At 36.5% G+C, this 12,724-nt stretch overlaps 1 protein-coding gene across 1 annotated transcript; it reads left to right on the top strand.

The window, feature by feature from the left end:
- The first annotated feature begins 5,726 nt into the window (after nucleotides 1-5,726).
- LOC18430265 (protein DETOXIFICATION 55) lies at nucleotides 5,727-12,091 on the top strand. The gene is made up of 3 exons (XM_020664866.2): nucleotides 5,727-5,826; nucleotides 7,749-8,479; nucleotides 11,159-12,091. Exons 1-3 carry the CDS (start codon nucleotides 5,779-5,781, stop codon nucleotides 11,829-11,831), a joined length of 1,452 nt encoding a protein of 483 aa, XP_020520525.1. The 5' UTR covers nucleotides 5,727-5,778; the 3' UTR covers nucleotides 11,832-12,091.
- The last annotated feature ends 633 nt before the right edge of the window (nucleotides 12,092-12,724 follow it).

Raw genomic sequence — 12,724 nt, 5'->3', positions numbered from 1 at the left:
TAACTTTTTTTACAAGAATACCCATTAAAATGCATGTTTTTCTTTTTTTCATCTCTACTAAATCCAAGTAACATGTGTTTAGTATGGGGTATTTTTGTCAAAAGATAGTGACTATTTAATTTTTGTCAAGTTTTGGAAATAGTGCAACTTATAAGGTATTTTTGGACCGTCAATTTTCAAAACTTTCTAGTTTTCATAGATATGCTCGATCTACACTATCTTGGAAGCTTTAAATTTTATAATTAAAGATGAAAATATATTTTAAGGCTATCACAAAGATTTTCAATAATGAAACCATATTTCTCGACACTATTTGAAGGTGGGCTTTACTTTGATTGTTCAGAGCCTCGGCTCTATACAAATCGCACCCTATTTTAAATGCCTAAGATAATTCACATTTATGCAACTCATCCTGAGGTTGGTGATTATTAAAATCAAGGCAATCATGGCAAATTGGGGAAACTAACAAGGCGTTTCTTTGGCATTATAGTTCCACTAGATCATATGATGAATAGTTTGGCCTCCTGGCCTAGTGGTACATAAAGATGTAAAGGCTGGAGCACTTGCTCTTACCATTTAGGGAGGACAACATATTATTTATACTTTGTGGGTCATATATGGTCCATAGATCAGCCATCATCATCCTTCATCAATGGATGGTAGAGATGAAACATTCTGCTCAATGGATGGTAGAGATGAAACATTCTGCTTTTACATCAGTCACTAACAACATCCTAGCAGTAAATAAGGGCCGACGATGCCAGTGGTAAACACTAGACATGCAATTTCTATAGTGTAAAGAAGCTAGATTTTAAGCCTGAGGGGAACATTTAGCTGTTTCCCCATAGTTCAGATCTTGTTTTCATTAATTATCCATGCCTTCAATTTGAGTGTGCATGTTGGTCTCTTTTGAAGCTGTCAACAATATAATGCTAATTTCTCATCATCTTTTCCTGAGAATTCTTCCTAGAACAATGTGTGGTTATTAGAGTTTCTGTTCAAGGGTCTCATCTGTTTGTAATAGAGAAATTATCTTTAAACAATGCATGTGAAAGGTCTGAATTTTGTGGAGTTGATTGAAAGAACCTTTTCTTTTGGATATAAAGAGAGCCTTTTGAAAATCACATTTTTGCTTGGCTCCAAAGAAAAAGGACTAAATCTGAGATGAGCATGGATGGGACACGGGACCCCATGTGAAAAATGAAGGGATGGGCATTTCCTTACCCCACATTTGGATACATATGCATAGAAGGGCACTTAGGACATCTCTTCAATTCTTTTTCATGCATGAATGTGTTTATGCTATAAAGTGTGACTATGTTGCATCCATAAATATGTAGATATATGTATGTCTACATGCACATGTATCAAGGGGCCAGTTAGTTTGTACTTGTTTTGCTCGCTCCATCATCGTCATTATCAAAGCTTTATTCCAACTATTTCGTGTCGGCTATATGAATTATATTCTTTCATTCTGCTTTATTAAGGGTCATACTCTCAGTAAGATCCATATGTCCTTTTAGGCATTCCGTTGTCTTTTTAAAGCCTTCCACTCGATCCAAGTCGCAACTCTTGAGTAGTAAAATATATTGTTTGGTGTGCTCCAGCTATTCATGAATCAATTAGCGACTACTACCATCCAAGTATAGTTGCTTTTATTATGCTTTCTACCTGACATATATGAAACTATTAATCATGGTTCCTTTTCTTATTCAGTATTGGTTATATGCAAACTACGGGGTCACTTACATGACACATAATGTTCTCTTAGTTAATCTGAGGGTCACTTGATAATCTTCAAGCTTTATTGCTTATTTGATTTTTCTTGTGTTGACTGTTCTAGAAGGGGTAGTGTTGTGTACTACCAAACACCAACGAAGTAAACAAGGGAAGCCTAGAAAATGGCCTGCTACACCTTTGGTGGACAAGGTGCGTGCTTACTTTGAATTTCCTTGGGAAGTTAAGATTTCATTCAAGATGGGACTTGCATAAATGTAATAGAGGTGAAGTGATTAGATTAGAATCATTATTGAGGAAATGGGCAACATCACATGAAAAGAAGCCACCTGAAATCCCTTTATTAATATAGCAGGGTAAGCAACAATGACTAAAACACCCCAAATCTCCATTCGAATACAGTGAACATGTGGAAAAGTTTAAAATAGTAAGTTTACCCTTGGTACAAGAAAGTCATGATCGCCTTTGGCTTGTTAGATGTGAACTTGGATGGTTGGAAGTATGTTATAGGACGTATTTAAAATCCAAAAAAAATATCTCGAACTTTGTAACACGTGTCTGGTTGCTCAATTTCGGCCAAATAATTTTAATTGTTACCGCCAAAGTTAAAGGATGTCATAGTATATAATCCCACCTCAAATGAGGCTAAGAAGGCCTAGCCTATAACTTTTACGGAAAAAAATCACTTAAGGGTTGAAACCCCTAACAAAATTCTATTTCAATAAAGTACATTTGAGGATTTGCTTTAAAATTTCTATTTCAATAAAGTACGTCCTAAAAAAAATGTTACAAATTTCTAGATTGCGTCAATCTGGTTTTGGAAGCCCGAATAATTTGGGCACTTTGATAATTTTAGCCCCAAAGAGGCATTAATAAAATAACATAAGTACTCCTGTTAAAATAAATAATAGTTTGTTTAGTATTTGAAATGAGGAACAATAAGGGATAATTATGTTATTTGATACAGCTCTATGTTAAATGATGTAAATGCCCATTTAATTCCTCATTTCAAAAAAGAGGGGCATTTACATACTATTTATTATTTGGAAACTCCAAATAGAGGTATTTTTATCATTTTGTCAATGTCTCTTTAGGTATAAAATTACCAACAAAATTATTTGGGCTTCCCATCACCGAACAAGGGTAATTTAGAAACTTCTAAATTTTTTGTTTAAGACATACTTGATTGAAATAAAAATTTAAAAGCAAACCCTTATATACATATATCGTGATGTTTTAACTTTTTTAATGATTTTGTAAAGAATTTCAACCGGTTAATAGTTATTATCCCCAACTATTATGCCCAATTATCGAGCCTAGAGGTCCAATGCCATTAAATTAATTGTTCAAAGTTGAAGTTAACACGTCCTGGGACTGGCACAATTGATGATAGTATAAATCGCAAACTCCCCTTAAAATCATGACCACATTACCTTTCACCCAAGGAGAAATCTTGCAACATGTTTTTAGTTTTTATTCTCTTTTTCATTCGGGGTATTTTAGATATTTTACCAGAGGGTGGAGTTCTTTTAGACCCAAAGAAGTTCCTAAGTCTAGAGATGTTAGGTTGTGATTCAAATAAAGGGGTACAGAATTTGGTGGTCATTTCTATGTAATTTGCATTGCCCCACCACCTCCTATGCTAGGCCGACATGACGGCACTTGTATCCTTTCCCTTTGGGCAACTAGTTTCTAATCAAGGAAATCCCTCTCTCTATCTCTCTAGGCAAATGTATGGTAATCAAAGAGCTGTCTCTCTCTACTATGAATAGTATTTGAAAAAACTTTATATAGATCCGAGGATCTAAACAATTAAATTAGAGTCAGGCCTCAAAAATTTTATTGAAAGAGGTTGTTTCGATACTCAAATTTTTCAAATTTATTATCTAGACATCAAGATGCATGGACATGAGAAAAAAATAGATTTCAAGTTCTGAAAATAGTACATCTTGTAACATATTTTTTATTGTCAATTTTTAAATTTTTATAGATCTGCTCGATCTACACTATTTTTGAAACTTTAAATTTTATAATTAAATATGAAAATATATTTTAAGGTTATTACAAAAATTTCCAGTATTGAAACCACATTTCTCGACACTATTTGAACGTGCGCTTTACTTTGATTGTTTAGAGTCTTGGCTATACACAAATGGCACCCATAGTAATTATTTTAACAAGGTTGGTGCTAGAGAACCCTCAATCGCATCAAGAGTACGCATACATGCCCCATACACGGAGGGGAATGGAACATGGGATCAATAGATCCTTGAGTTTTGTTGGCATTTTTTTTTGGAATTATACACTGAGGCTATTCATTTTTAGCTATTGGACGTCAAATTCAATAAATTATTATTATTATTATTATTAGGAGAAAATCCAATAAATTGAATTGTCTTAAAACATTTGAGAAGTTTTATTTTGGACTTTGTGCCCAATCAAGGATGCATCCTCAACTATCCGATTTCACATCCTTTGGTCAGTAATAATTATGACCTCCTCGTATCAAAAGTAAATAGTCTCTTTGTATACATTTATTTTCTGGATAAACAATTTTACCAGAATTATTTATGATGAAATGAGATCCATAGTCCAAAGTATTTGGTAACCCAATTTCTTACAATTGAAATCATGGTGTGCTTTGTAGATTTTGTTTCTTAAAATTGAAATCATGGCGTGCTTTGTAGATTTTTCTAGTTGTTATAAATAGAGCGGAAGAGTAACAAAGAAATTGAATAAATTGAAGTGGTGGTGCATGAAAGGTATGGTTATTGTCTTAATTTTTACCATAGATTTGATATTTAAAGTATGGGAATGTATACAATGAAATTATTTATCTTTATTACAAGGAGTTCACAATCACCCATGCTCATTTGATGTCAAATTAAAAAGCTTGGGCTAGTGACAAAGTCTAAGAATTTTTTTTTTGTTGAACTTTGAGTCTTTTCAATGACATTCCTACAACCATTCAATTTGTAATCAAAGTAACAAGAGTTATTGTGACCTTCTTGTATAAAAAGCAACTGATCTGTTTGTATATTTTTCCCTGAAGTGTCCATCATATTTCATTGGTTCGATTTTTTGAAACTGAAAAATGCAAGAAATTTTTTTTTCCACTTTCGCGGTGGCTTTGAGCAGGACCCCATTCTTCACACACAAAAGAATTTTGCTTTGCTTTTGATCCAAATTTACATGTGTTTATGAAAAATCTCAAAAAAGTATTTAAAAGATAACCAACAATCATTAATAGTTATGTAGTGGAGAGAGAGAGGAAATTGGGCGCTAAAATAACATGAAAATTGACTAAAAAAAAGAGAGATAATATAGGTAGTTTTTCTTTTAGTTAGTAGAGGAAAATGGAGAAAAATGAAAACTATTACTTTCAAAGAAAAATGAAAACCATTAGTAAGAGATCATATGGAGTGTGAAAATATTTAGTCCAACATATATGAAATTGGTTAAAAAGTTTGAAGGAAAGTTACATTAGAATAGAGATACACCAAACAGTTGAATATCGACCTTAGAAGCCAACTCTAAATAGAAGGAAAGCAAAAGAAAACAATTACTAAGATAAAACATTCCTTTTTCTACCTAACAAAATAAAGCATATATTTGGAAATGTACATGGAACTTTTTTCTTTGGGTAATTCAATGGGGGAAGGCAGTCCTTATTTTATTAGATAGTTTAGAAGTTAGTTTTTTGAAAGTGCCAGTGGGGTGGTGTTAGGGAATGAAAACCACAACGTGATTTGGACGACCCCAACCCTTTTCTTGAAATGTAGATGGACCTTCGGGTTATTTTCTAGTTTCTTTCCAACCAACTCCCCATGAAATTGAGATCAGGGAAAATTAATTTGGAAAATAATATTGTTTGAGTGTGTGTGGATAATAAAAGAGGCCCACAACAAGGATAGAGCTAATTCGTAGTGGTTCTTTAACTTCCCCCTTTCTATTTAATGCCCCATTTGCATCATTCACAAACCAAGAATTAGTGCAAAAAGAGCTCTTTACCATAACAAGAGAAAAACTCTTTTTTTGTCAATGGCACCGCAAACAGAGGACCTAGAAAGATGGCCACCCGTAGAGGAGGTACGAAGAGTTTCAAACCTATGCCACCTTTTATGTATATTTGCTTTCTTCACTTGCATAATGGTCTAGCATGCAATATCCAAATCTCTAGGGTTTAGACTGGTTAGCCTTCTTTATTTTTAGGCTGCCCTTTTTTTTTTTACATGTTAACAGTGGAAATTGAAGATGGGAAGTTCCGCCACCCTAACCACCAATGCTCCAACCCCATTTGGTAGTTAGTATTGGGGAGCACCATTTACCGCCCCGCGTTAATTGGTGTTTGGCGGGCTAGGTTCGTTTCGGTTACATTACGAGTGGGCCCTATTAATATTTCCCTTCCACACAATCAAACACAAAAATATCATGTAACACCACACCGAAACCATAATGCTATGTATGTTCTCTCCAGTATCAAATAACACCTCTATTGTGGGAATGGGGTTAGGGTCATAGTGGTAGCTTCACCTAATGCCCTAGGCTTCAATTCTCACTGACACCTTTGAATACCACTAATTATTTCTTAAAAAACAAACGGGTAGGGGCCTGTAATCCCACAGCTCAATTCTCTTATAGGATGACATTTCATCTTGAACCTTTCATATTACAAATCTATCAAGATATACTTAAAGATATGAACTATTTATCATTTTACTTATATTTTATGATTTAATGTAAAAATTCCTAGCAAAGTACACATGATCATGGAATAATTAAGAAAGGGCAAAATGTTAAATAGTTAGATTAGTTTCCCTTCATATTTCTGGGCAAATGGGGATTTCCTTTTGTATCCGCTTTCAAATAGAATTTAAATTCATGAAATAAGCTTGCTTGATCAAAGGCTTTTTTTCTTGGGTAAATATGTGGGCTCAAGGCTAGGTGGTCAAGGTGGGTAGGAGCCACAACATGACATCTCAAGTTCAATTTCTACCCCAGTTAAAAGACCCTTTCCCCACTAAACTACTCAAGTTTTAATTACCCAATAGTAAGACCCAAACTAAGGACATGATATTACAATTTTCAACGTCATAATCAATCAAGCCCAATTCCAAATCTTTACATCTTGCAAATATCATATTTCACTTTAGCTTACTCCAACCCTAGATTAATCATTATCATTTTCAGTGTCCACTTTTATATGCTTTTAAAGAAGGGCCTAGCATAAGTTTTGAGGTCTCTGGGGGCTTTAGTCCTGTCACTTGTGCTTATAAGGAAAATCAAAGATTCAAATCCTAAAATACCAAAAAAGAATAGGGAAGTTTGACATCATTCATTTATACTTTGGTGCGCCTCTTATTCGGGAATACGGGAATTCAATCTTCAAAGGCACAAATGCATTCAGTTGGGGCCTTGGCGGTAGTATCAACAAGCTCTATGATATAATCTCTGGCTCCATTCTCATCAAAGGGTAGGGACCCAATTCATCACTTACATGTCTCTTTTTTTTTTTTTTATATTTACCCCAAAAGGGCACAAATACATCTAATCATGAGATCATCTACCTTCGGGCAAGAAGGTCACAGTCATCGGTTAGATTTGGTATCAGGCTCCTCGAATAATACTACTAGTGAAGCGTAAATATACCTCAACTCTGTAACACACTCCCAGCCACCGGATGCCTAAAAACAATTGTCTCCTTCTTGTATTTTTGTTTAAAAATCTTTTAGTATACAATACCAAAATGAAAAAGCGAAACTACCAAAATACATTTGAACTTATGGACTGCTTAACATTTTACTTGTTTCAAGCATTTCTACTCATGGTCATGTGCATTTTGATAAATTTACATGGCAGACCTTCCGTTTAATTTACGCTTAAAATTTGCCTTTTTTTTTTTTGTTCATACGTAAATTGCTCTAAAAAAAATACCATAAAAATTCAAAATGAAGCTCATGCATCACAGAGCATCTATGTAAGATTGCCTTGTTTTAACATAAAATTCTCAGGTGTGGGATGAGCTGAAGCGCATCGGCTTCATTGCCCTCCCCTCCACCGCTACTGCCCTCACCGGCCACGCTCGCGGCCTCATCTCGGCTCTCTGCCTTGGCCTACTTGGCCCCATCAACCTCGCAGGTGGCTCCCTCGCCCTCGCCTTCATCAACGTCACCTCACAATCTCTCCTCTCCGGTCTCGCCCTCGGCATGGAGCCCCTATGCACCCAAGCGGCTGGCTCCAACAATTTCCTCCTCCTCTATACGACCCTTCTTCGAACTATGGCCCTCCTCGCGATCTTCGCCCTTGTCATTGCACCACTGTGGCTAGCCATGAAGCCCCTTGCCCTAGCCCTGGGACAGGACTCGGAAGTTGCGACCGTGGCCGCGGTGTACTGCAAAGCAGCACTACCCACCCTAGCAGCAGCGTGCCTGGGGCTTCCGATGAGGGTGTATATGAGATGTAGGGGGTGGGTGGGAGCGATGGTGTGGTGTGGGGCTGTGGGGGTAGTGGTGCACTTGCTACTTGCTTGGATTTTGGTGTTTAGAGTGGGAATGGAACTGAAGGGGGTGGCGGTGGCGGGGTGGTTGGCGGAGGCGGGGGTGGCGGGGTTGATGTCAGTGTGTGTAGAAAGAGGGAAGAGTTCACGGGTTGCGGGATTGAGAGGGGGAGAGGAGGGGGGTTGGAAGGAGTTGATGAGGATGGCTGTGCCAAGTTGCGTGGGAGTGTGCTTGGAGTGGTGGTGGTATGTGCTTTTCCAACTTAAACTCAATTAGAGAGTGAGTTAAAAGAGCAAATTGCTTACGGACACTTTTCGGGGGTTTATTAGCGTTTGAAGGACAAAATTGTGACTATGACCCTCCTTATCATTATTATTATTATTATTATTATTATTATTATTATTATTATTATTATTATTATTATTATTCCTCAATTGTCTTTTTATTCAAAAATGACAATACTGGACATGAGGGCGCTTTAATCTCAAATGCAAAGAGTTGGATGGTGTTCCAATCTCAAATGCAAAGAGTTGTCTGGTTTTCCAATTACTAGACATCTAGCTTCTTTGTTAAGTAGTGTACTTCTTTCTTGTCTAATGTTCGTATTATTGGACCGCTCTCTAAAATCCCAAAAACCGAATCAATCCTTTCTTCCTGTCATTTTTTTTTTTCTCATGATCTTTCTTTCCTCCCTCTCTAACCTAAAGCCCTCTTTCTCTGTGGAGCAGCCATCTGAGTCACAACAACAGACATTTGGCCCTTTAATCATGTAGCTAATTTGCTCCTTTTTATATTTGTGGAAAAAGAGAGCGAGAGAGAGGGCTCTGGGTTGTAGAGAGAGAGAGGAAAAAGAGAACGAGAGAGAAGAAAAATGACGGGTCGAAAAGGGCACACATGGTTTTAAAGCTTTTTAGGGAGTTGTCCGGTAATATGAACATCGGATAGTATTCACTGTCCGCTATCAACACTACCAGACACAAACTTCAACAAACAAACTAGTTGTCCGGTGATATGAACGCTAGACAATTCTTTGCGTTGCGGAAAGAATAGGCCTTCATGTCGAGTGTTGTCATTATCGAACAAGAGGGCAGCTAAAGAAAAAAATTATCCAGGTGATACTCATAATTTATAGCAACAATATCATCAAACTTATAACCTCCCAAAAGTGTCCGTACATGCTCGAAAAACAAAATATTTGAATGTTTGTGTCTGCGTGTGAGTGCGTGAGTGTGAGACTCAAAGTGCAACATCGGATTTTGTCTTTAAGAGAGAGAGAGAGAGGTGGTATTTGTGGAAGAGACGGAGAGGATTCAAGAAGTGAGTTTAGTTTACAAACGATGAGATAAATAGAAACTATGAAAAATTACATAGGAAAGACCAATAAAGCATATAGTAATTTTTATTCGATTAAAAGAAAAAAACCCAAAGAAATTGTTTGTCAAATAACCCCTTGCCACTATTCCGCTTACAAGTAACCCCTCTTACGCTCATGAAAAAACTATTCCTCCAATGCGTGCTCTTTTATTTACATAAATAGATTTTCGGGTGCGGTATAGAGCTGAAGCTCTAAAAAATTAAAATAAAGCACACCTTCAAATAGTGTCGAAAAATATTGTTTCAATATGAAAATCTTTATGTTAGCCATAAAATATATTTTTATCTTTTTTCGACTACCCCTTGAAAGTAATCTAAAACAAGTTAAAATATGTTGGCCGCTGGGAAAGGTGTGGTGTGGCCGCTGCCTTCACCACCAATCAAACATGCCTTTAGAGAAAAGAAAATGATTCAATGTAGCAGCACCAAAACCTTTTGTCAGATTTTCATATTCAATCCTCAATTTTTGTTGCTACCTTTTTTGTTTTTAAGAGGTAATGCAATCTGTAAGGAAATGAGGTGCTTAATCTTCACTTTAACCCTAAAGGTTGTATGAGATAAACTATCTTAATAAAATATGAGATAAAGGTCTTGGATAATTTACCAAATGATAGGTACATGTGAGAAAAAAACAGTAGGGCAACAGTAAAAAAAGATGATCCTAAATCAGATAAAGTAACAGAAATAAAATTGTGGTTTTATGGTTGTCATTTTGCCCATTTCAAGCCCTAGTAATTGCTTATTATACTATTTTGGCGAAACCAACGGTAGGGCCACAGTAATATCAATTGAATTGAGCATCATATGGACGTAATGCATGTGCTTGAGGCTTGTTTGTGAGGCCCATCTTACTCTATCCTTTCATTGAAAGAAGAAGTTGATTTTAAATTTGGAAATAAACAAGCTTTTGCTAAATCATCCCTATGTATTTGTACCACTAAAACATTTAAACATCTAGTAAGCAATGCAAAAGTTGCCATTCCTTAATCAATCTAAACTTCCTATATTTAACATCTATTGAGAACTCTTACTGTTCTTACTGTGTTTATGTTGAAACTAAATTATAAGCAAATTTTTTGCTTTCACCAGAGAAGTATCGTATGTTGTCATTTGGGTTTTAGACAGTTTCCTAGCACCTTGCCAACCTTCAGATTTCAATAAGGGAGGGTCGGGGTGTGCCTCAACTGAAAATCCATTAGATTTGAGGTCTTTGACCAGGCGAGCAACACACTCCAATCGTCCACTGTTGGAATCGGATGGTTGAAGAAAGCTGTAGGAAAGTGTTTCAAAGCCAAACAATAGCATAGGATACAAGCCCATACCCTTATCCTTTTTAGGGCCAAGGTTGGCCTAACTAATGGCTCCGAACCAGCAATGCGCCATACATTTGGGCATTTGATTCATCGTCTCACTTTCTCATATTTGCACCGTAATCAGTTGCATGTAATAACAAGCATCAGATTGGTTTATTCCAAGACATGTTTGGCTTTTCTAGGTGGATCTGCTAAACTTTATGAACTAACCAATACTTTTGGCCAAACACTTTACAGGTATGAGCTAATGACACTTCTAGCTGGCTACCTATACAACCCGAAAGTTACCCTAGCAGCGGCCGGTATCATCATACAGACAACTTCATTGATGTACACAATTCCGGTTGGGCTGAGTGCGGCAGCAAGCACCCGAGTAGGGAATGCGTTAGGAGGCGACCGGCCCGATAGAGCTCGCATAGCCACATGGGTTGCCATGTCTCTCGCCGTCATAGCTTCTCTCTTGTGCTTAACTTGGACAATTTTGGCCAGGAAACAATGGGCAGGTTTATTCACTAATGATGAGGAGGTTCTAGAGTTGGTTATGGGTGCTTTGCCAGTGATTGGGCTTTGTGAGATTGGAAATTGCCCTCAAACTACAGCTTGTGGGGTGCTGAGGGGGAGTGCTAGGCCTGCAATTGGTGCTACCATAAATCTTTACTCTTTTTACTTGGTGGGCACCCCAATTGGCATAGCTTTGGCCTTTGGTTTTGACATGGGTTTTGTGGGTTTGTGCTATGGGCTCCTATGTGCTCAATTGGTATGCTCAATGTCTATTGTCCTAGTAGTTTTGAGGACTGATTGGGATAAGGAGGCCCTGAAAGCTAAACACATAGTAGGAATAGATTCACATGAGTCAAACCTAGAGGTTGTTGAGGCATGCCTTAAAATGAATAGGCAGATTAAGGTCTAATGAAGCAGAAGCTGGTGAAGTAAGAGATAAAAATTAACTTCTTTGATGCATCATTTGAGAACTTTGCAGAGTTTATGCTAGCACAATATGAAGAGGAGGAAGATCAATGCTTTGTTTGTCTTAGGGAAAGGCTAAGAGTCATTTGTCATTTCCTCCCTCAAAAAAAAGATTCATTTGTCATTTCCTTAGTATTTAATGTATGCTCTCTTTTTTTGGCATGTTATATTAAAGCGCCCTGTGGAGGTTTCCTTTTCTTTTTTCATTTTACTTTTTTAAGAAAGTTGATTATAGTAAAATGTAAGTTAATCTACAAGTTGATATACACTTGTAAGTTATTTTCTGGAGTTATTGTTTTGTAGTGTAAGTAAATTATTCTTTATTTTTATCTATATTATGCACTTCTGTCACTTTTAAACTTGAATATCATGTGTTAGCCATTCAAGAGTTTTAACCATCGAGCATAGCATTCTAAAAAGAACACAGTTTCTATGAGTCCTTGGACTCATATGTAGAAATACGACCCCCTTAATAATCCATTTTTAAATTTTGGCCTTGATTTTTGAGGAATATACAATTCGTAATATGGAGATTATTAATGTGTAAAAAAATAAAAATAAAAATGGTATTTTTTTAGAAGGAAATATTTGAGTAATTGATTTTGTCTTTGTCTTGCAAGGCCCATCATTTACATCCATCTTTGGATGGATGGTTTATGCCTCGAGGGGCACAAATGTATATGGCCCCCGACGCATAACTTGTTTCCTCCAATATAAGAGTATATAGTAAATAGGGACATTATAAAAGGTGGACTGTATTAGGGTTATTCTCCCTCCCAATGACGAGCACTGAGCTTTCTATTAAATCTAATTTAATTTGGAATCTTTGCATGATTG

The sequence above is a fragment of the Amborella trichopoda genome, chromosome 2 (genome assembly GCF_054954075.1).
Source record: "Amborella trichopoda isolate Santa Cruz 75 chromosome 2, AtrichopodaSantaCruz75HAP2 v2.0, whole genome shotgun sequence".
Classification (NCBI taxonomy): domain Eukaryota; kingdom Viridiplantae; phylum Streptophyta; class Magnoliopsida; order Amborellales; family Amborellaceae; genus Amborella; species Amborella trichopoda.
Note: the sequence above shows the minus strand (reverse complement) of the source record. Positions and strands in the feature narration are given on the sequence as shown.